Here is a 24,852-nt window from a genome sequence, read left to right on the forward strand (position 1 = left end):
GAGTCTCAATCAGCAGACAGAACGGCGCTTTATCTAAACATCATCTTTATCTTCTGCTTGCAGATGTGATGTCTTCGCGTGCTGTGGGAAATGTCACAAACGCTTCCCACCCTGCTGATGCGGTCTGCAACCTTTAACCTGTTGACTGAATTCCTGCAGCCGAAACAGAGCAAACAGTAAATCAGAAACTCTGTTGAAGACTCACATTTCCTGGTTTTCTTTCCGTTGGGATGTCGTGTTGACATTAACCCTGTTTAGTCTGTGCACGTGAGCGTGAGCATGTTGTGACGCAGTTAATCGTGGATGTCGTCATCATTTCCACCTGGACTCCCTCCATTCATCTGATCAGGAGCCTCTATGAAGGACAAACAGCAAACTGCTCTGCAGGTTTAAAATAAAATGACTGAATGAAACTGGTGAGTTTAAGTTTGGTAAAACAAAAATCACTTTCTAATTCAGACCAACAGCAGTGAAGGTTTCAGCCTGAAAAAAAAGAATATATATATAAAATTAAGGAAAAGTTTCTTCTCTTTTAATAACGTTGACATAATTCTGAGTTTCGTTTTCAAGCCAAACTCTGACGAACACTAATTGCAGAAGTCGGAGCTGCTGAGCGGTCCCTGAACGCAACAATAGGAGGTCCATCCTGACGCTCCTCCGCGGCGCGTGCACCAGGAACTGGCTTGACCTCAGACTCCGATGGTGGGAGGACGGAAGAAGCTCAGAAGATCCCGGACTGAGGCTAAGAGATGAGGCCGGTAAGTCGGCCTGATCCCGTCCTGTAGCCGGTCTTCAGGCTCCTCCTGGAGACCTCCTCTGTTCAGAAACACACTGATGTTCCAGTCTGGAGAGGAGCCCTGAACGCATCCAGAGCTGAACTTACAGGTCAGTTCAGATCTGGATGTCAGGATTCTGTTTACTGTTTTTATTTTGTTCCAAATATGAACAAAATGACTGAAAATCAGTGGAAAAACATAAAACTGTTGTTTGAAGATTTTTATCAGGAAATAATCTCCATTTCTAACCCTGCCAAGTGCAAAATGTAGTAAAAGCAGACTTTCATCAGGACGTCTTGTATTGTGGGTAGAAGATGATCAGATGAGACGTTCTGTGATGTGATGAAAACTCTGACCGCTGCTGTGATGCAGCAACACATCCATAAGCAGGATGCCGGATTGGATCCAGTCTTAGTTTTTCCCCATGGAAGCTATTGATTAGGTCATAAGGCTGTCTGTAAAGTGTCCTGACATGACAGTGTGAAGAGGCACTGTACAGATAAATATTGTCACAGCAAGTTCTCAAACAAGGCTGGAGTTTTCCAGACACCCCTCCCCGAGCTACACCCGAATACACCACGGGTTTTTAACTCTTCATGGTTTCCCATTCATGAAACAGACTTTTAACTTTTATTTTGAGGTCAAATTAAGTTTGGCTGTATTTTTTACAGCAGGGATCCCCAATCCTGGTCCTCTGGGGCCGGTGTCCTGCAGGTTTTCCTGGTGTCCCTGCTACAACACACCTAATTCCGACAAAGCTCTGCACATGTCTTTTAAATACACACTGATTTGAAACAGGTGTGTTTCTGTGGGTGTGCTTGGAAAACTTGCAGGACACCGGCCTCAAGGACCAGGACTGAGGATCCCTGCTTTACAGTCATCCCAAACTCTGACAAATTAAGCCGGTCTGGATTAGAGAAATATGACAAAAAAGCCAAATGGCAATGCTCACTCCTTGACTAGTAATATTTACTGAGGTAAGTGCTAGGTATCTGGCCTACAGACCATAATTTACCTTTAAAAATGATGAAATATAACCCTGAAAACAGAGCCTTAGTTTAGGTGGAAATGGCATTTTTGTGGTAATAAGAAGCCTTTTATTTACTCCTATTTATCAGACCACCAACAACTCCTGTCAGATACACTCCTACCATGTTGATGAAGGTGCTTTGGGAAAAGAATCGTAGGTTGTAAAGCGATACCTGGCACAGTTGGGCTTCTTTAGACAAACAAGCTTCTCTGGAATCAGCCTAATAAGGTCCAAAATGAAGAATAAGAACAAACTAAGAGCATCAGGAACAGACGACTGCTCATTGTGATGGTCATCATGCCTGGAGGAGGAGACCATGTTTAGAAGATATAAAACATGAGTATCATGTGCAGCAGATTACAAGAGATGCATCCAGGTGAAGGAAAACAATATAATTTATTCATTGTTTCCTTGCTACAACAGACTGGATTCAAATGAAAAGGTTCTCCAGTTGTCACCGTCTGCACCTGCCTGGAAATGAGCCGTCGGTTTGAGTCCGGGGTGTCACAGTGGGGAAACACTAAACCTGCAGGACGGTGGCTCATGAGGACTGGAGGTGGAGACCCTGAGTTGCATCATGGGCAGGATGGTGGCGTAGTGGTCAACCTCAAAGCAAGAAGGTCGCTGGTTTGAGCCTCAGCTGGGTGGGAGGTTTGAACAGTGGCCTTTCTGTGTGAGGTCTGCATGTTCTCTCCGAGTACTACGTTCTGGTCTGATGCAGGATTCCAGCTGCTCTACTGGTTAGAGCCATGCAGTCAGGCGACGCGTAGAGCCATGCAGTCAGGCGACGCATAGAGCCATGCAGTCAGGCGACGCGTAGAGCCATGCAGTCGGGCGACGCATAGAGCCATGCAGTCAGGCGACGCGTAGAGCCATGCAGTCGGGCGGCGCGTAGAGCCATGCAGTCGGGCGACGCATAGAGCCATGCAGTCGGGCGACGCATAGAGCCATGCAGTCGGGCGACGCTTAGAGCCATGCAGTCAGGCGACGCATAGAGCCATGCAGTCGGGCGACGCTTAGAGCCATGCAGTCGGGCGACGCTTAGAGCCATGCAGTCAGGCGACGCGTAGAGCCATGCAGTCAGGCGACGCATAGAGCCATGCAGTCGGGCGGCGCTTAGAGCCTTGCAGTCGGGCGACGCGTAGAGCCATGCAGTCAGGCGACGCATAGAGCCATGCAGTCGGGCGACGCGTAGAGCCATGCAGTCAGGCGACGCATAGAGCCATGCAGTCGGGCGACGCGTAGAGCCATGCAGTCGGGCGACGCTTAGAGCCATGCAGTCAGGCGGCGCGTAGAGCCATGCAGTCGGGCGACGCTTAGAGCCATGCAGTCGGGCGACGCTTAGAGCCATGCAGTCAGGCGACGCGTAGAGCCATGCAGTCAGGCGACGCGTAGAGCCATGCAGTCGGGCGGCGCGTAGAGCCATGCAGTCGGGCGACGCTTAGAGCCATGCAGTCGGGCGACGCTTAGAGCCATGCAGTCAGGCGACGCATAGAGCCATGCAGTCGGGCGGCGCTTAGAGCCATGCAGTCGGGCGGCGCGTAGAGCCATGCAGTCGGGCGACGCGTAGAGCCATGCAGTCGGGCGGCGCGTAGAGCCATGCAGTCGGGCGACGCGTAGAGCCATGCAGTCGGGCGACGCGTAGAGCCATGCAGTCGGGCGGCGCGTAGAGCCATGCAGTCGGGCGGCGCTTAGAGCCATGCAGTCGGGCGGCGCTTAGAGCCTTGCAGTCGGGCGACGCGTAGAGCCATGCAGTCGGGCGACGCGTAGAGCCATGCAGTCGGGCGGCGCTTAGAGCCATGCAGTCGGGCGACGCGTAGAGCCATGCAGTCGGGCGACGCGTAGAGCCTTGCAGTCGGGCGACGCGTAGAGCCATGCAGTCGGGCGACGCGTAGAGCCATGCAGTCAGGCGACGCGTAGAGCCATGCAGTCGGGCGACGCGTAGAGCCATGCAGTCGGGCGACGCGTAGAGCCATGCAGTCGGGCGACGCGTAGAGCCATGTGGGGCGGCGCGTAGAGCCATGCAGTCGGGCGGCGCGTAGAGCCATGTGGGGCGGCGCGTAGAGCCATGCAGTCGGGCGACGCGTAGAGCCATGTGGGGCGGCGCGTAGAGCCATGCAGTCGGGCGGCGCGTAGAGCCATGTAGGGCGACGCGTAGAGCCATGCAGTCAGGCGACGCGTAGAGCCATGTGGGGCGGCGCGTAGAGCCATGCAGTCGGGCGGCGCGTAGAGCCATGTAGGGCGACGCGTAGAGCCATGCAGTCAGGCGACGCGTAGAGCCATGCAGTCGGGCGACGCGTAGAGCCATGTAGGGCGACGCGTAGAGCCATGCAGTCGGGCGACGCGTAGAGCCATGCAGTCGGGCGACGCGTAGAGCCATGCAGTCGGGCGGCGCGTAGAGCCATGCAGTCGGGCGACGCATAGAGCCATGCAGTCGGGCGACGCGTAGAGCCATGTGGGGCGGCGCGTAGAGCCATGCAGTCGGGCGGCGCGTAGAGCCATGCAGTCGGGCGGCGCGTAGAGCCATGCAGTCGGGCGGCGCGTAGAGCCATGTAGGGCGACGCGTAGAGCCATGCAGTCGGGCGACGCGTAGAGCCATGCAGTCGGGCGACGCGTAGAGCCATGCAGTCGGGCGACGCGTAGAGCCATGCAGTCGGGCGACGCGTAGAGCCATGCAGTCGGGCGACGCGTAGAGCCATGTGGGGCGGCGCGTAGAGCCATGCAGTCGGGCGGCGCGTAGAGCCATGTAGGGCGACGCGTAGAGCCATGCAGTCAGGCGACGCGTAGAGCCATGCAGTCGGGCGACGCGTAGAGCCATGTAGGGCGACGCGTAGAGCCATGCAGTCGGGCGACGCGTAGAGCCATGCAGTCGGGCGACGCGTAGAGCCATGCAGTCGGGCGACGCGTAGAGCCATGCAGTCGGGCGGCGCGTAGAGCCATGCAGTCGGGCGGCGCGTAGAGCCATGCAGTCGGGCGACGCGTAGAGCCATGCAGTCGGGCGGCGCGTAGAGCCATGCAGTCGGGCGGCGCGTAGAGCCATGCAGTCGGGCGGCGCTTAGAGCCATGTAGGGCGACGCGTAGAGCCATGTAGGGCGACGCGTAGAGCCTTGCAGTCGGGCGGCGCGTAGAGCCTTGCAGTCGGGCGGCGCGTAGAGCCATGTAGGGCGACGCGTAGAGCCATGTAGGGCGGCGCGTAGAGCCATGTAGGGCGGCGCGTAGAGCCATGTAGGGCGACGCGTAGAGCCTTGCAGTCGGGCGACGCGTAGAGCCTTGCAGTCGGGCGGCGCGTAGAGCCATGTAGGGCGACGCGTAGAGCCTTGCAGTCGGGCGGCGCGTAGAGCCTTGCAGTCGGGCGGCGCGTAGAGCCATGTAGGGCGACGCGTAGAGCCATGTAGGGCGACGCGTAGAGCCTTGCAGTCGGGCGGCGCGTAGAGCCATGTAGGGCGGCGCGTAGAGCCATGTAGGGCGACGCGTAGAGCCATGCAGTCGGGCGGCGCGTAGAGCCATGTAGGGCGACGCGTAGAGCCATGCAGTCGGGCGGCGCGTAGAGCCATGTAGGGCGACGCGTAGAGCCATGTAGGGCAACGCGTAGAGCCTTGCAGTCGGGCGGCACGTAGAGCCATGTAGGGCGACGCGTAGAGCCATGCAGTCGGGCGGCGCGTAGAGCCATGCAGTCGGGCGACGCTTAGAGCCATGTAGGGCGACGCGTAGAGCCATGCAGTCGGGCGGCGCGTAGAGCCATGTAGGGCGACGCGTAGAGCCATGTAGGGCGACGCGTAGAGCCTTGCAGTCGGGCGGCGCGTAGAGCCATGTAGGGCGGCGCGTAGAGCCATGTAGGGCGACGCGTAGAGCCTTGCAGTCGGGCGGCGCGTAGAGCCATGTAGGGCGGCGCGTAGAGCCATGTAGGGCGACGCGTAGAGCCTTGCAGTCGGGCGGCGCGTAGAGCCATGTAGGGCGACGCGTAGAGCCTTGCAGTCGGGCGGCGCGTAGAGCCATGTAGGGCGACGCGTAGAGCCATGAAGTCGGGCGGCGCATAGAGCCATGTAGGGCGACGCGTAGAGCCTTGCAGTCGGGCGGCGCGTAGAGCCATGTAGGGCGGCGCGTAGAGCCATGTAGGGCGACGCGTAGAGCCATGCAGTCGGGCGACGCGTAGAGCCATGCAGTTTGGCGGCGTGTAGAGCCATGTAGGGCGACGCGTAGAGCCATGTAGGGCGACGCGTAGAGCCTTGCAGTCGGGCGGCACGTAGAGCCATGTAGGGCGGCGCGTAGAGCCATGTAGGGCGGCGCGTAGAGCCATGTAGGGCGACGCGTAGAGCCTTGCAGTCGGGCGGCGCGTAGAGCCATGTAGGGCGGCGCGTAGAGCCATGTAGGGCGACGCGTAGAGCCATGCAGTCGGGCGGCGCGTAGAGCCATGCAGTCGGGCGGCGCGTAGAGCCTTGCAGTCGGGCGGCGCGTAGAGCCATGTAGGGCGACGCGTAGAGCCATGCAGTCGGGCGGCGCGTAGAGCCATGCAGTCGGGCGACGCGTAGAGCCATGCAGTCGGGCGGCGCGTAGAGCCATGCAGTCGGGCGGCGCGTAGAGCCATGTAGGGCGGCGCGTAGAGCCATGTAGGGCGACGCGTAGAGCCATGCAGTCGGGCGGCGCGTAGAGCCATGTAGGGCGACGCGTAGAGCCATGCAGTCGGGCGGCGCATAGAGCCTTGTTGGGCGGCGCGTAGAGCCATGTAGGGCGACGCGTAGAGCCATGCAGTCGGGCGGCGCATAGAGCCTTGTTGGGCGGCGCGTAGAGCCATGTAGGGCGACGCGTAGAGCCATGAAGTCGGGCGGCGCATAGAGCCATGTAGGGCGGCGCGTAGAGCCTTGCAGTCGGGCGGCACGTAGAGCCATGTAGGGCGACGCGTAGAGCCATGCAGTCGGGCGGCGCGTAGAGCCATGCAGTCGGGCGGCGCGTAGAGCCATGCAGTCGGGCGGCGCGTAGAGCCATGTAGGGCGACGCGTAGAGCCATGTAGGGCGACGCGTAGAGCCATGTAGGGCGACGCGTAGAGCCTTGCAGTCGGGCGACGCGTAGAGCCATGTAGGGCGACGCGTAGAGCCATGTAGGGCGACGCGTAGAGCCATGTAGGGCGGCGCGTAGAGCCATGTAGGGCGACGCGTAGAGCCATGCAGTCGGGCGGCGCGTAGAGCCATGTAGGGCGACGCGTAGAGCCTTGCAGTCGGGCGGCGCGTAGAGCCATGTAGGGCGACGCGTAGAGCCTTGCAGTCGGGCGGCACGTAGAGCCATGTAGGGCGGCGCGTAGAGCCATGTAGGGCGGCGCGTAGAGCCATGCAGTCGGGCGGCGCGTAGAGCCATGCAGTCGGGCGGCGCGTAGAGCCATGCAGTCGGGCGGCGCGTAGAGCCATGCAGTCGGGCGACGCTTAGAGCCATGTAGGGCGACGCTTAGAGCCATGCAGTCGGGCGGCGCGTAGAGCCATGCAGTCGGGCGGCGCGTAGAGCCATGTTGGGCGGCGCGTAGAGCCATGTTGGGCGGCGCGTAGAGCCATGTTGGGCGGCGCGTAGAGCCATGCAGTCGGGCGGCGCGTAGAGCCATGTAGGGCGGCGCGTAGAGCCATGCAGTCGGGCGGCGCGTAGAGCCATGTAGGGCGACGCGTAGAGCCATGTAGGGCGACGCGTAGAGCCATGCAGTCGGGCGGCGCGTAGAGCCTTGCAGTCGGGCGGCGCGTAGAGCCTTGCAGTCGGGCGGCGCGTAGAGCCTTGTTGGGCGGCGCGTAGAGCCATGCAGTCGGGCGGCGCGTAGAGCCATGCAGTCGGGCGACGCGTAGAGCCATGCAGTCGGGCGGCGCGTAGAGCCATGTAGGGCGACGCGTAGAGCCATGTAGGGCGACGCGTAGAGCCATGCAGTCGGGCGGCGCGTAGAGCCTTGCAGTCGGGCGGCGCGTAGAGCCTTGCAGTCGGGCGGCGCGTAGAGCCTTGTTGGGCGGCGCGTAGAGCCATGCAGTCGGGCGGCGCGTAGAGCCATGCAGTCGGGCGGCGCGTAGAGCCATGCAGTCGGGCGGCGCGTAGAGCCTTGCAGTCGGGCGGCGCGTAGAGCCTTGCAGTCGGGCGGCGCGTAGAGCCTTGCAGTCGGGCGGCGCGTAGAGCCATGCAGTTGGGCGGCGCGTAGAGCCATGCAGTCGGGCGGCGCGTAGAGCCATGCAGTCGGGCGGCGCGTAGAGCCATGCAGTCGGGCGGCGCGTTGAGCCTTGCAGTCGGGCGGCGCGTAGAGCCTTGCAGTCGGGCGGCGCGTAGAGCCTTGCAGTCGGGCGGCGCGTAGAGCCATGCAGTCGGGCGGCGCGTAGAGCCTTGTTGGGCGGCGCGTAGAGCCTTATTGGGCGGCGCGTAGAGCCTTGTTGGGCGGCGCGTAGAGCCATGCAGTCGGGCGGCGCGTAGAGCCTTGTTGGGTGGCGCGTAGAGCCTTGTTGGGCGGCACGTAGAGCCTTGTTGGGCGGCGCGTAGAGCCTTGCAGTCGGGCGGCGCGTAGAGCCTTGTTGGACGGCGCGTAGAGCCATGCAGACGGGCGGCGCGTAGAGCCTTGTTGGGCGGCGCGTAGAGCCTTGCAGACGGGCGGCGCGTAGAGCCTTGTTGGGCGGCGCGTAGAGCCATGCAGACGGGCGGCGCTTAGAGCCATGTAGGGCGCCGCGTAGAGCCATGCAGACGGGCGGCGCGTAGAGCCTTGTTGGGCGGCGCGTAGAACCTTGTTGGGCAGTGCATAGAAGCTCCTATTAGCAGTAAGTCTCGGTTTTCTGGATGAGAATGTGGACTTCATTGTTCTAGTGTTATTAACAGTGTCGTAAACCAAAGATTACAAGGTTGACGACAGATCAGGTCAATATTCAAAGAGTTTGTGTGTCTCAGCAGGTTTTACTGAAACTATGAGAAATTGCATGTAACACAAAACAATCTGCAGGGCTTTTATTGTCGCTGAGCTATAAAAAACTCAGAAGAAATTAAGAAGTTATGGATGAGAACGAGCCGTAAACTCCGTCTGTCAGCATCAAAGTCTCTTGTCTGATCAGAACAAAGTTCCCCCCATCATCTTCATCATCCTGTACCTCCACATCTCCTCCTTCCAGGTGGCCATCATGCATGCCGACCTGAGGACCCCCTTGTTGACCTCCCCCGCCTCCAGCTGCTCACAGTTCCAGCACCAGGATGAGGGAGGAACAGTTATTAGCATCATCGGTACTGGAGACTTTTCCCGCTCCCTTGCGATCCGACTGGTGGCTTCTGGTTTTCGGGTTGTGGTCGGGAGCCGCAACCCCGGCCGGGTGGTCAGGGACCTTTTTCCTGATGCGGTGCAGGTGCGGTCGCAGAGGGAGGCGGCGGATGCAGCGGAGAAGGTGGTGTTCCTGGCGGTCTACCCGGAGTTCTACGGTTCCCTCGAACACCTGAAGGAGCAGCTGGCTGGCAAGGTTCTGGTGGATGTGAGCAACGCAGCCAGGCTGAAGACAGGAGAAGCGTCCAATGCAGAGAAGCTAGCAGAACGTTTCCCAGAGAGCAGGGTGGTGAAGGGCTTCAACGTGGTCTCTGCCTGGACCCTGCAGACCGGAGCTCCTGATGGAAGCAGGCAGGTGAGGCCAGGCTGAACTGTCTCCTACTAACTGGTTTTCCTTTTACCAGTCAGAGTGGCTGGCATCTAGAGTTTCTCTGCATCTCCACAGGGAACTGTTTGTACATCCAGCTCCTCTGAAAAAGCTCAGGTTGATGTCAGTCCTGATCATTTTCAATGAAGCTGGACTTCAACGTACATAAAACCTCATACCAACATGGAGGCCATAACCAAGTAGCTGGCACAGTGTACAGGAACATCTGTGCAGGATATGGACTGGAGACCCAGTGGGAAACTCCCCCCAAGGTGGTGGAGAATGAGAGGGCTAAGATCCTCTGAGACTTCCAGATCCAGACAGATAAAATGGTGGTGGCCAACCAAGCGGACATAGTGATCATGGAGAAGCAGCAGAGGAAAGCCGTAGTGATCGATGTATCCATCCCCAATGATGGGAATATCAGGAAAAAGGCCTCAAGGAAGACCTGGAGAAGGCCTGGAGGGTGAAAGCAACAGTAGTACCCATAGTGATGGGAGCACTGGGGGCCGTGCCCCCCCCCCCCACTGGAGAAGTGGCTCCAACAGATACCTGGTGGAACATCAGACATCTCCGTCCAGAAGACATCAGTCCTAGGAACAGCTGAGATACTGAAGAGGAGCCTCCCAGGACTCTGGTAGAAAACCTGAGCTGGAGAGATGAACAGTCGGCCTACCCTGGGTGATGGGAGGGGGGAGTGGGGGGGGTATATATATATATATATATATATATATATATATATATATATATATATATATATATATATATACACACTTTAAATGTCTTCTCTATGCTGCTCATGGCACATACCCAAACAATGTGTGATTTATTAAGTGATGTTAACATTTATATTTCTACTCTTACCTGATACATGATGAAGCTGTACACACACACACACACACACACACACACACACACACAGCAGCAGGCTTTATAATGTTATTGGGCATCCAGTTAGCTTGCCATTATTAGCACATTGTCTTTTATAAACACATGAAATTGACACAGCAACCAGCTTCTCTCCTTTGTTCCAACAGGTCGGTGGTACGTAACACCTCTAACGTTAGAAAAACGTCGGCTAACTCCTACCTCGACACATGTAAAGAGGAACCTAAGTTTAAGCCCAGGAACAACCAGGAGGACTGGTGATCATCTAAATGTGTTGGCAGGAAGTAGAAGTTAAGCATTGTGCAACACATCCTGGTTAAAACCAGACACTTCCACTGCTATCGCGGTTCAACAACTCATTCAGCAGAGAGCGTTTAGATTTCTCCCTGTCTGAGTCGGGAAGGTGGGACTATAGCTCTATAGATCAAACCATTACAGAGGGGAGGGAAGGGGGTTATAATATTACTTTTTAAACCAGGTAGTTTAGTTTCTACACTTTTATAGTGAGTTTTTTTTTTAAATGCATACACTAAAAAAAAACAAAAAACAAATCAGATTTTAGTGGTGCTTTGCTTCAGTCTAGGGGGGGGCTTCAGCACCCCCTAAAAACACCCTTTGCCTCACACCATGATTAGCAAATCTTTTAAAACTCATAATCCTCTGACAACACTGCAACAGCAAGATGTTTAATGTTCAGACTGATAAAACACCGACTTGGGTCATTCCACAGGTGAACAGGTTCCCTGGAAGCTGGTGGGTGTCATGATTGGGTATAAAAGAAGCATCACCGAAAGGCTCAGCAAGGATGGGGCGAGGTTCACCGCTTTCAGAGCTAATAGTTTAGGAACAACATTCCTCAGTGTCAGTTTGCAGGAATTTGGGGATTTTCAGAGAATGTGGAAAAATCTGCATGTAAAACCAACACTGAATGTCTGTGACCTTTGACCCCTCAGGCAGCACTGCATTGAAAAGCAACATCATTGTGTAAAGGACTGATTGTGTAAAGAGCCAGACGCGCGAGCAGCCAGACGCGCGAGCGGCCAGACGCGCGAGCGGCCAGACGTGCGAACAGGTTTACCTCCAGTCCACGTTCTTCCTCCTCTCCAGGTTCTGGTCTGCAGCAGCTGTTCTGACTCCAAGGCCTTGGTGGTCCAGCTGGCCCGTCGCCTGGGCTTCAGCCCTGTGGACATGGGGGGTCTGGGTGCGTCTCGGGACATCGAGAACGCCCCCCTGCTCCTGTTCCCTTTCTGGGAACGTCCCGTCTTGACCACCTTCCTCCTCCTCCTCTTCTTCTATGGATACGCTTTCATCAGGGACGTCCTGCTGCCGTACATCGATCGCGGAGAGAACAACTTCCACCAGCTTCCGTTTGTCACAGTAAACCAGGTTCTGCCAGCGGTCGCCCTGGTTACGCTGGCCCTGGTCTACCTACCAGGTATGGAACAAAGGTGACGTGTGTCTGCTGAAGAAAACAGCTGTCCTTGAACGCATTGCTGTGCTCCATCAGGTCTGCTGGCGGCCGGTTTCCAGCTGTTCCGAGGAACCAAGTACAGCAGGTTTCCCGGCTGGCTTGACGGATGGATGCGCCGCCGCAAGCAGCTGGGTCTGCTGAGCTTCCTGTGCGCTGGACTACATGCGCTTTACAGCATGAGTCCGAGGAGGGGCGCAGAGCGCGGCGTGCTGGGGGCCGCGGTCCAACAGGTAAACCATCCGGACCCTGACGACTCCTGCTGAGTGGAAACACTGACGGACGCTGCTCCTCTGTTGGCAGGTGAAAGCTGGAGGTGATGGTTCCCAGTGGGAGCAGACGATGTGGAGGTCTGACCTGTACCTGTCCAGTGGGATTCTGGGATTTGGAGTCCTGACCCTGCTGGCTGTGACCTCTCTGCCGTCTGTGGGAAACGCGCTGAACTGGAGGGAGTTCACGTTTGTTCAGGTCAACCTCTCATGGCGATGAAACATTTTCTGTGTTTGCCGTGCTGGGCCGTAACTTTTCCCACCGCGACGGAAACCGCAGATCAAAGCAAACTTTATAAAGTTCTTTTCATACAGAAGTAGCTTGAAGTGATTTACATAATAAAACATATTTTAGATAAGTATCAAACACACTGAAGCATCAGGGATCAGTACCACACACCTGACATCTTGTTTGTGTAACCCTGTACAGCATCGTAGCGGACAGAACGGCCGACTGCGTGCCAGACAGTTACTCAGACACATCTTACATATGGCTGCTATTCTGCATATTTTTATTATTATTTTTATTATGACGATCCGTCCTGATATGGCGACACTGAACCTGGCGGGGAGGAGAAGGTACAGAGTCACAGTGTGAAGGGAAAATTTGTCTAAACTGCCAAAATAACAATATTCACAAAGACAGTGCAAACTGCTAAAGTATTCCAGCACTACAGTAATATAGTACTATTGTAGTATAGTACTACAGTAGTATTGTTGTGATCCTGTTCCCTGGTGGGCGTGTCTGGCATCCTGGCACCTGGATCAGCACCTGATCGGCATCTTGGCAATCAGCAGCAGCACTATTTAAGATCTGCCCAGCCTGCTGTTCATCGCCAGATAGTTGAACGCCTTTGGTACAACTCTCGGCCTGAAAGATTCTTCCCAGTGTGATTTCCTGGTCGATAACCTGTGTGTTCTTTCCCCGTTAGAGATCCTGCCTGCATGCCCGATTGCTGCCTTACCGCTTGCCTGCCTGCCTGCCTGCCCGCCTGCCTGCCTGCCCGCCTCTCTGTCCGCCAGGTTTACCGCTCCGCTTGTCTGCCTGCTGACTAACCAATCTTCCGCATCCACCTGGGAAAGAACCGTAATCAGAAGGAAGCAAATAAAGTATTGTTTGAAACTCCGAGCCGAGTCCGCATGTGAATGCCACGCACGTAACGTCAACCTAACAGAACTATCTGGCCATAAATGGATTCAGCGGACTCAAACCCGGAAGTCGCCTCGGACCCACTACAACAAGCCCTCTCAGGTCTGAATGCTCGCCTCGCTCGACATGAACAGTTGATGTTGACTCTGGATCATAATTACCACACCATACTCTCTCAGCTGGCCCAACTTACCACACATGTTGCTGGATTGATCCCTTCTGCACCTTCCCAGCTGCCGGATCCCGACGCACCCGCGCTTCAACCCGATCGAGCAGTCACAGTAAGAGAGACACACATCCCAGATCCCAAGCCCTACGCTGGGGATTTGGGAAAATGTAGGGGATTCCTCCTCCAATGCTCCATTATTTTTGACCAGAAGCCACTCACCTATGCTAACGATAGATCCAAGGTTTCATATATAATTGGTCTACTGGAAGGAAAGACACTGGCGTGGGCGGAAGCGGCATATGAACAGCAGGATTTTAGACACTCTTCCTATTCCTCATTTGTCGAAGAGATGAAAAAAGTTTTTGATCACCCAGTAAGGGGCGGAGAATCAGTCAAGCGTCTCCTTAATCTCCGTCAGGGAGATCGGTGTGTAGCGGACTTTGCGATTGATTTCAGGACAGTAGCTGCTGATTCAGGCTGGAACAACGAGGCTCTCCGCGACATCTTCGCTAACGGGTTAAGCAGTCGGCTAAAGGATGAGTTGGCAACCCGAGACACACCTGGCTCTCTGGAGGAACTAATTTCCCTTGCCATACGAATAGATAACCGGCTACGGGAGAGGGATAGGGAACGGCGATCCAGATCCAGCCAAGACTCGGGCACTCTCTCGGGATCGAACTCCTCCACTCTGTCTCACACTACCCCGCCTACGGAGGAGCCCATGCAACTGGGCAGGGCTCACCTCTCCCCAGAGGAGCGGCAGAGGAGAAGGGACTCTGGAGATTGCTATTACTGCGGAAGATCTGGACACCGGATATCTCTATGTCCCAACCGGGCAAAAGACCAGGGTCGTCAGTAGCGGCGGGAGTACTGACGACCACATCATCCAATGAGATCCCCCACACCAAGACACTTATCCCCGCAACCCTGTTCGTAGATAAGACCCCCCATTCTGTTGAGGCCTTAGTGGATTCTGGAGCTGAGGCCAATTTTCTGGACGAGACTTTGGCCACCACTCTTGGGTTATGTCTGGAGGCTCTTTCTTCCCCTGTATCAGCACAGGCTCTGGATGGTAGCCATCTTTATTCCATAACCCGACAGTCCATCCCCGTTAGACTGATAGTCTCTGGCAACCACCAAGAATACATACCTTTCTTCATTGTTGACTCACCTAAGTCTCCACTGGTCTTGGGTCACCCCTGGCTGTCATTACATAACCCGCACCTAGATTGGCGTACTGGGCGAATTATCAATTGGAGCTCCTTTTGTCATGCCACCTGTCTTCTGTCGGCTATTCCCTCGACCTCATCCGTTTCTGGTCTTCAACCCGTTACCCCAGACCTGTCTGCAGTACCGACAGTATATAACGACTTAATGGAGGTTTTCAGCAAGGACAAAGCTTTAGCACTGCCACCTCATCGACCTTACGATTGCACCATTGATTTGCTCCCAGGTGCCCCGCTGCCTACCAGCCGACTATACAACATATCCCGACCTGAGATGGAGGCTTTGGAGGGGTACATCTCAGACTCCCTAGCAGCTGGATTAATTAAGCCCTCTTCTTCACCCCTAGGAGCTGGATTCTTCTTTATCTCCAAGAAGGATGGCTCACTTAGACCTTGCATTGACTACCGGGGCATAAATGCAATCACAGTTAAAAACAAGTACCCTTTACCCCTACTGGAGTCAGTTTTCAATTCCCTTCATGGCTCCACAATCTTCACGAAACTCGACCTTCGCAACGCATACCACTTGGTCAGGATAAAAGAGGGAGACGAATGGAAAACAGCGTTTAGAACACCCTTGGGCCATTTTGAGTACCGTGTTATGCCGTTTGGACTATGTAATGCTCCTGCCGTGTTTCAGGCCCTGGTTAATGACGTATTACGAGATCTCCTTAACCGCTTCGTCTTTGTCTATTTAGACGACATCCTCATTTTCTCCCAGAACGAGTCTGAGCACATCCAACACGTCCGACTGGTCCTACAGAGACTCTTGGAGAACCGCTTATTTGTCAAGGCTGAGAAATGTGAGTTTCATAAAAGTACTGTATCGTTCCTCGGCTACATCTTTGAGACTGGGCAAGTCCGAGCAGACCCGGAGAAGGTCAAGGCGGTGGTAGATTGGCCTACCCCCACCTCTGTGAAAGAACTGCAACGCTTCCTGGGATTTGCTAATTTTTACCGCCGTTTCATCCGTAACTATAGCCAGATTGCAGCCCCTCTCACTCGTCTTACCTCTCCATCAATTCCCTTTACCTGGTCTGAACCTGCAGATCAGGCTTTCCGTAGACTGAAGGATCTATTCACCACAGCCCCTGTTCTCCTCCACCCTGATCCCAGTCGTCAATTTGTGGTTGAGGTCGATGCCTCAGACAAAGGAGTTGGAGCTGTGCTGTCTCAGCGATCATCTAGGACTCAGAAACTCCATCCCTGTGCTTATTTCTCTCGACGCCTCACCCCAGCTGAACAAAATTACCACGTCGGTGATCGCGAGCTCCTAGCCATTAAATTGGCTCTCGAACAGTGGCGTCACTGGCTGGAGGGATCTAGGGAGCCATTCCTCATTTGGACAGACCATAAGAACTTGGAATACCTGCAGTCAGCCAAACAGCTAAATCCCCGTCAAGCCCGTTGGTCACTTTTCTTTAACCGCTTCAACTTCACCTTGTCGTACCGACCTGGGTCCAAGAACCAGAAGCCAGACTCCCTTTCCCGCCAGTTCACTTCAGGATCCACTTCCTCCACGGACACAATCCTGCCTGCTACCCGCATTGTTGCCGCAGTTACCTGGGAAGTAGAGGATAGGGTCCTCGCAGCCCAGCAACAGCAACCTGACCCAGGTACAGGTCCTCCTAACCGCCTATTTGTTCCAGATGCTGTCCATTCCTTGGTCCTCCAGTGGGGTCACTCGTCCCGTCTGGCTTGCCACCCTGGATCCACACGCACCCTATCCCTCATTAAGCGTAGGTTTTGGTGGCCCACAATGGAGAAGGATGCTCGGGAGTATGTGGCGGCCTGCACCACCTGTGCCCGGAGTAAGGCCTCTCATAGACCGCCAGCCGGTCTTCTACGACCCCTGCCTGTTCCCAGCCGGCCATGGTCCCACATTGCCCTGGACTTCGTCACCGGCCTACCCGTCTCCAAAGGTAAAGATACAATCTTAACCATTGTGGACCGCTTTTCCAAGGCCGTGCATTTTGTCGCACTCCCCAAACTTCCCTCGGCCAAGGAGACGGCTGACCTACTGGTCCATCACGTTTTTCGGCTCCACGGACTGCCCGCGGACATCGTGTCTGACAGAGGGCCCCAATTCACGTCCCAGGTATGGCGAGCCTTTTGTCAGTCAATTGGAGCCACTCTGAGTCTGTCATCAGGATTTCACCCCCAAACCAATGGTCAGGCTGAAAGGACGAATCAAGACTTGGAGACTGCCCTCCGGTGTGTGGCAGAAACTAACCCATCCTCTTGGAGTGAACATCTGGACTGGGTTGAGTATGCGCACAATTCTCTCACCTCCTCAGCCTCTGGATTGTCCCCTTTTGAATGCTCCCTAGGGTACCAGCCGCCACTATTCCCCGCCCAGGAGGATGAGGTTTCTGTGCCATCTGTCCAGCTTCACATCCGCCGCTGTCGACGGGTTTGGCAGAAGGCTCGGGCTGCACTTCTCCGAACTGGGGAACGGAATCGGCGCCAGGCGGATCGTCACCGGACTCCTGCGCCCGGTTATTCCCCTGGTCAGAAGGTTTGGCTCTCATCCAGGAACATTCCTTTGCGGACCGATGCCAGGAAACTGACCCCTCGTTACTTGGGCCCCTTTGAAATCCAACAGATCATCAACCCTACTGTGGTTCGACTTAAGCTCCCCCGTTCCATGCGGGTTCATCCCTCCTTCCACGTCTCCCAACTTAGACCTGTTTCTTCCAGTCCTCTGGTCCCTCCTTCCAGGCCCCCTCCTCCCGCCCGGCTTGTGGCTGGTCGCCCGGCCTACACGGTCCGACGTCTCCTGGATGTGCGCCGTCGTGGTCGGGGCTTTCAATTCCTGGTTGACTGGGAAGGGTATGGTCCTGAGGAGCGTGCCTGGGTCCCTCGCTCTTTCATTTTGGATGCCTCCCTGGTTCGTGACTTTCGCCGGGCTCATCCTGACCGGTTTCGGTCGCCTGGTGGCTCCCGTTGAGGGGGGGTACTGTTGTGATCCTGTTCCCTGGTGGGCGTGTCTGGCATCCTGGCACCTGGATCAGCACCTGATCGGCATCTTGGCAATCAGCAGCAGCACTATTTAAGATCTGCCCAGCCTGCTGTTCATCGCCAGATAGTTGAACGCCTTTGGTACAACTCTCGGCCTGAAAGATTCTTCCCAGTGTGATTTCCTGATCGATAACCTGTGTGTTCTTTCCCCGTTAGAGATCCTGCCTGCATGCCCGATTGCTGCCTTACCGCTTGCCTGCCTGCCTGCCTGCCCGCCTGCCTGCCCGCCTCTCTGTCCGCCAGGTTTACCGCTCCGCTTGTCTGCCTGCTGACTAACCAATCTTCCGCATCCACCTGGGAAAGAACCGTAATCAGAAGGAAGCAAATAAAGTATTGTTTGAAACTCCGAGCCGAGTCCGCATGTGAATGCCACGCACGTAACGTCAACCTAACAAGTATAGTACTATACTACTATAGTAGTATAGTACTATAGTAGTATAGTAGTATAGTACTATAGTACCATAGTAGTATAGTAGTATAGTAGTATAGTACTATAGTACTACAGTAGTATAGTAGTATAGTACTATGGGATACATAACGCAGAATAGTTATGATCTGTAAGAAGAACAGATAAAAACATTCCTGCAGAGAAACCTAACGACACATAAACATCAGCAACGTTCAGTAGGAAGCAGATGGAGAGGAAATCTTTGTGGGCATGCACTTGTCAATGTGTACGTGTCAGTGTGCATGTGTGAAGTGCGGCTGGGTGATATGACACTATATATGTTCTGAACAATAGAAAATGTTTCATATGAGGCTTTATTGTTTACGCCGGATTCACTAAAAGATGAGCAGCCGACCCAAATCGATGAGCTTGTTCCTAAAAGAGGAAATTTCTGTCTGGATGCGGTTTGGATATAAAAAGAGCGACGTGGAACCGACAACAGACTAGCTCACAGTCCCAACAACGGACTCCGACACAACTAACTCATTTCATCACCTGCAGGAATCAGGAATAAAGAATCCAGAATAAAGAATAGAGTCAATAAAAGCAGCGTCTAGTGGAGGAGAAAGCTCAGAATAAACTCAAGACGCTGCAGCAGGTATTTATGGGATGGAAGAGGAGCTGGTTATGGATCGTTATGGGATGGAAGAGGAGCTGGTTATGGATCGTTATGGGATGGAAGAGGAGATGGTTATGGATCGTTATGGGATGGAAGAGGAGATGGTTATGGATCGTTATGGGATGGAAGAGGAGATGGTTATGGATCGTTATGGGATGGAAGAGGAGATGGTTATGGATCGTTATGGGATGGAAGAGGAGATGGTTATGGATCGTTATGGGATGGAAGAGGAGCTGGTTATGGATCGTTATGGGATGGAAGAGGAGATGGTTATGGATCGTTATGGGATGGAAGAGGAGATGGTTATGGATCGTTATGGGATGGAAGAGGAGATGGTTATGGATCGTTATGGGATGGAAGAGGAGATGGTTATGGATCGTTATGGGATGGAAGAGGAGCTGGTTATGGATCGTTATGGGATGGAAGAGGAGATGGTTATGGATCGTTATGGGATGGAAGAGGAGATGGTTATGGATCGTTATGGGATGGAAGAGGAGCTGGTTATGGATCGTTATGGGATGGAAGAGGAGATGGTTATGGATCATTATGGGATGGAAGAGGAGATGGTTATGGATCGTTATGGGATGGAAGAGGAGATGGTTATGGATCGTTATGGGATGGAAGAGGAGATGGTTATGGATCATTATGGGATGGAAGAGGAGATGGTTATGGATCGTTATGGGATGGAAGAGGAGATGGTTATGGATCGTTATGGGATGGAAGAGGAGATGGTTATGGATCGTTATGGGATGGAAGAGGAGATGGTTATGGATCGTTATGGGATGGAAGAGGAGATGGTTATAGATCGTTATGGGATGGAAGAGGAGATGGTTATGGATCGTTATGGGATGGAAGAGGAGCTGGTTATGGATCGTTATGGGATGGAAGAGGAGCTGGTTATGGATCGTTATGGGATGGAAGAGGAGATGGTTATGGATCGTTATGGGATGGAAGAGGAGATGGTTATGGATCGTTATGGGATGGAAGAGGAGATGGTTATGGATCGTTATGGGATGGAAGAGGAGCTGGTTATGGATCGTTATGGGATGGAAGAGGAGATGGTTATGGATCGTTATGGGATGGAAGAGGAGCTGGTTATGGATCGTTATGGGATGGAAGAGGAGATGGTTATGGATCGTTATGGGATGGAAGAGGAGCTGGTTATGGATCGTTATGGGATGGAAGAGGAGATGGTTATGGATCATTATGGGATGGAAGAGGAGATGGTTATGGATCGTTATGGGATGGAAGAGGAGATGGTTATGGATCGTTATGGGATGGAAGAGGAGATGGTTATGGATCATTATGGGATGGAAGAGGAGATGGTTATGGATCGTTATGGGATGGAAGAGGAGATGGTTATGGATCGTTATGGGATGGAAGAGGAGATGGTTATGGATCGTTATGGGATGGAAGAGGAGATGGTTATGGATCGTTATGGGATGGAAGAGGAGATGGTTATAGATCGTTATGGGATGGAAGAGGAGATGGTTATGGATCGTTATGGGATGGAAGAGGAGCTGGTTATGGATCGTTATGGGATGGAAGAGGAGCTGGTTATGGATCGTTATGGGATGGAAGAGGAGATGGTTATGGATCGTTATGGGATGGAAGAGGAGATGGTTATGGATCGTTATGGGATGGAAGAGGAGATGGTTATGGATCGTTATGGGATGGAAGAGGAGCTGGTTATGGATCGTTATGGGATGGAAGAGGAGCTGGTTATGGATCGTTATGGGATGGAAGAGGAGATGGTTATGGATCGTTATGGGATGGAAGAGGAGATGGTTATGGATCGTTATGGGATGGAAGAGGAGATGGTTATGGATCGTTATGGGATGGAAGAGGAGATGGTTATGGATCGTTATGGGATGGAAGAGGAGATGGTTATGGATCGTTATGGGATGGAAGAGGAGATGGTTATGGATCGTTATGGGATGGAAGAGGAGATGGTTATGGATCGTTATGGGATGGAAGAGGAGATGGTTATGGATCGTTATGGGATGGAAGAGGAGATGGTTATGGATCATTATGGGATGGAAGAGGAGCTGGTTATGGATCGTTATGGGATGGAAGAGGAGATGGTTATGGATCATTATGGGATGGAAGAGGAGATGGTTATGGATCATTATGGGATGGAAGAGGAGATGGTTATGGATCGTTATGGGATGGAAGAGGAGATGGTTATGGATCGTTATGGGATGGAAGAGGAGCTGGTTATGGATCGTTATGGGATGGAAGAGGAGATGGTTATGGATCGTTATGGGATGGAAGAGGAGATGGTTATGGATCGTTATGGGATGGAAGAGGAGCTGGTTATGGATCATTATGGGATGGAAGAGGAGCTGGTTATGGATCATTATGGGATGGAAGAGGAGATGGTTATGGATCGTTATGGGATGGAAGAGGAGATGGTTATGGATCATTATGGGATGGAAGAGGAGATGGTTATGGATCGTTATGGGATGGAAGAGGAGCTGGTTATAGATCGTTATGGGATGGAAGAGGAGATGGTTATGGATCGTTATGGGATGGAAGAGGAGATGGTTATGGATCGTTATGGGATGGAAGAGGAGATGGTTATGGATCGTTATGGGATGGAAGAGGAGCTGGTTATGGATCGTTATGGGATGGAAGAGGAGATGGTTATGGATCGTTATGGGATGGAAGAGGAGATGGTTATGGATCGTTATGGGATGGAAGAGGAGATGGTTATGGATCGTTATGGGATGGAAGAGGAGATGGTTATGGATCGTTATGGGATGGAAGAGGAGATGGTTATGGATCGTTATGGGATGGAAGAGGAGCTGGTTATGGATCGTTATGGGATGGAAGAGGAGATGGTTATGGATCGTTATGGGATGGAAGAGGAGATGGTTATGGATCGTTATGGGATGGAAGAGGAGGTGGTTATGGATCGTTATGGGATGGAAGAGGAGATGGTTATGGATCGTTATGGGATGGAAGAGGAGATGGTTATGGATCGTTATGGGATGGAAGAGGAGATGGTTATGGATCGTTATGGGATGGAAGAGGAGCTGGTTATGGATCGTTATGGGATGGAAGAGGAGATGGTTATGGATCGTTATGGGATGGAAGAGGAGATGGTTATGGATCGTTATGGGATGGAAGAGGAGCTGGTTATGGATCGTTATGGGATGGAAGAGGAGATGGTTATGGATCGTTATGGGATGGAAGAGGAGATGGTTATGGATCGTTATGGGATGGAAGAGGAGATGGTTATGGATCGTTATGGGATGGAAGAGGAGATGGTTATGGATCGTTATGGGATGGAAGAGGAGCTGGTTATGGATCGTTATGGGATGGAAGAGGAGGTGGTTATGGATCATTATGTGATGGAAGAGGAGATGGTTATGGATCGTTATGGGATGGAAGAGGAGATGGTTATGGATCATTATGGGATGGAAGAGGAGATGGTTATGGATCGTTATGGGATGGAAGAGGAGATGGTTATGGATCGTTATGGGATGGAAGAGGAGATGGTTATGGATCGTTATGGGATGGAAGAGGAGATGGTTATGGATCGTTATGGGATGGAAGAGGAGATGGTTATGGATCGTTATGGGATGGAAGAGGAGCTGGTTATGGATCGTTATGGGATGGAAGAGGAGATGGTTATGGATCGTTATGGGATGGAAGAGGAGATGGTTATGGATCGTTATGGGATGGAAGAGGAGGTGGTTATGGATCGTTATGGGATGGAAGAGGAGATGGTTATGGATCGTTATGGGATGGAAGAGGAGATGGTTATGGATCGTTATGGGATGGAAGAGGAGATGGTTATGGATCGTTATGGGATGGAAGAGGAGATGGTTATGGATCGTTATGGGATGGAAGAGGAGATGGTTATGGATCGTTATGGGATGGAAGAGGAGCTGGTTATGGATCGTTATGGGATGGAAGAGGAGATGGTTATGGATCATTATGGGATGGAAGAGGAGATGGTTATGGATCATTATGGGATGGAAGAGGAGATGGTTATGGATCATTATGGGATGGAAGAGGAGATGGTTATGGATTGTTATGGGATGGAAGAGGAGATGGTTATGGATCGTTATGGGATGGAAGAGGAGATGGTTATGGATCGTTATGGGATGGAAGAGGAGCTGGTTATGGATCATTATGGGATGGAAGAGGAGCTGGTTATGGATCATTATGGGATGGAAGAGGAGATGGTTATGGATCGTTATGGGATGGAAGAGGAGATGGTTATGGATCGTTATGGGATGGAAGAGGAGATGGTTATGGATCGTTATGGGATGGAAGAGGAGCTGGTTATGGATCATTATGGGATGGAAGAGGAGCTGGTTATGGATCATTATGGGATGGAAGAGGAGATGGTTATGGATCATTATGGGATGGAAGAGGAACTGGTTATGGATCGTTATGGGATGGAAGAGGAGATGGTTATGGATCATTATGGGATGGAAGAGGAGATGGTTATGGATCATTATGGGATGGAAGAGGAGATGGTTATGGATCATTATGGGATGGAAGAGGAGCTGGTTATGGATCATTATGGGATGGAAGAGGAGATGGTTATGGATCGCCCTGAAGCGTCTGGGAGAAGCCTAAGATCTACAGGGCCCGGCAGGCCTACCAAGCAGGGTCCGAGCCCCCCCCCTGAGTGGGGGGCTGAAACGGCCTGATCGCTGTTTTTCCACACACACATCACACACACATCCACACACACACACACACACTGTTTGGAATTTCAGTTTTTATTATATTTTTAGTTCATATTATGATAATCTTTTATTAATCTTACATTGATGTTCTTCATTAATCCTCATGTACAAGTTAAAAGTTTTCCTCTGTGTGCTGTTTGGATAAGCAGGACATTACAGTGACGTGCAAGGTCAGAGTGGTCTGACTAAGTTTCATAAACATTCGGTTCCTATCAGAATGGTATCTTTAAGAAGAGTACACATACGCATTGTCCTATCAGGACATACGCATTGGACTTTGAACCAAGCAAACACACACACACACTCACACACACTGAATTGTATCAACTTGTGGGAATATCACGTGGTATCTTTCAATAATTGCTTGGAGTTTTTTGAAGCTCAGGCTTCTGAGATGAGCCTCCTTGCTAGTTGAACAAGATCGTCTCGTCTGGTTTCCTTCTTATTTATTGATAATTATGTTAAGATGTTAAGGGTTTAAACTTAACACAAACACGGTGTAACAGAAAGGTCTGTCTTGTCTCCAGTCAGGACTCGGGTACGCCGCTGTGGCTCTGTCCACCGTGCACACGCTCCTCTTCGGCTGGGACTCGGCCTTCCTCCCTGCAACCTACCTGTACCACCTGCCACCACTCTACCTGCTGGCCCTCGTCCTGCCCTGCATCCTGCTGGTGGGACGGCTGGTCCTGCTGCTGCCGTGCCTGGAGTCCAGACTGGCAAAGATCCGGAGAGGCTGGGAGAGTCGGGTTCACAGGGACCCCAGGGAGGCAGCTGGGTCAGACCCCCAGCCGAGCTGGGATGCGTAGTGTGACTGGTTTCTACGTTGCAGAACCTGGAGACCCCCAAAGCCCTCTACAGACTTCTACTGCGAAGGTTTAGGTTCTCCGAAGCACTTTGGTTCCACGGCGTGAAGCTGATGAGGCGGTTTCTATCCTCCGTGTATGACTGTGATGATCATGTTGTTTAGAATACTTGTCTCATTTCAAACATTGTGTGTTTTTTTTATAGTCAGTTAATAATTTGAAGTTTCATTCATCACAGTTAAAGAAGTGTTTGTGCTTTTATTTTGGTACACCTAAAGTTATTTCCTGTTGGGCTGAGAACTTGACAATAAGCAGTGAGCAGATGCTGCAGGGTGAAAGATCTGGACTGGGTCATTTCTGAAGGACTGGATGTGCAAGGAGCATGCAGCCAATGAGGTTTTTCTTTGTTTGCTTATATTTTACTTTAGTAAAGCGTTATTTACAGGCTGTGCATGTTGTTTATATTCAGGCTGTGCATGTTGTTTATATACAGGCTGTGCATGTTGTTTATATTCAGGCTGTGCATGTTGTTTATATACAGGCTGTGCATGTTGTTTATATACGGGGCGTGCATGTTGTTTATATACGGGGCGTGCATGTTGTTTATATACGGGGCGTGCATGTTGTTTATATATGGGCCGTGCATGTTGTTTATG

The 24,852-nt window shown here is 52.9% G+C and overlaps 1 protein-coding gene across 1 annotated transcript; it reads left to right on the forward strand.

Annotated features, from left to right (window-relative positions):
* Nucleotides 1–703: 703 nt before the first annotated feature.
* On the forward strand, nt 704–24,852 carry steap3 (STEAP family member 3, metalloreductase). The gene is made up of 6 exons (XM_079254204.1): nt 704–758; nt 8,917–9,414; nt 11,422–11,749; nt 11,822–12,015; nt 12,086–12,250; nt 23,921–24,852. Exons 1-6 carry the CDS (start codon nt 750–752, stop codon nt 24,197–24,199), a joined length of 1,473 nt encoding a protein of 490 aa, XP_079110330.1. The 5' UTR covers nt 704–749; the 3' UTR covers nt 24,200–24,852.

Source organism: Telmatherina bonti (assembly GCF_933228915.1).
Source record: "Telmatherina bonti genome assembly, chromosome: 15".
Classification (NCBI taxonomy): domain Eukaryota; kingdom Metazoa; phylum Chordata; class Actinopteri; order Atheriniformes; family Telmatherinidae; genus Telmatherina; species Telmatherina bonti.

Coding starts and splice junctions, on each gene's coding strand:
- steap3 (XM_079254204.1), top strand. Junction 9,415..11,421: donor CTCCTGATGGAAGCAGGCAG/GTGAGGCCAGGC, acceptor CCTCCTCTCCAG/GTTCTGGTCTGCAGCAGCTG. Junction 12,251..23,920: donor GGGAGTTCACGTTTGTTCAG/GTCAACCTCTCA, acceptor TCTTGTCTCCAG/TCAGGACTCGGGTACGCCGC.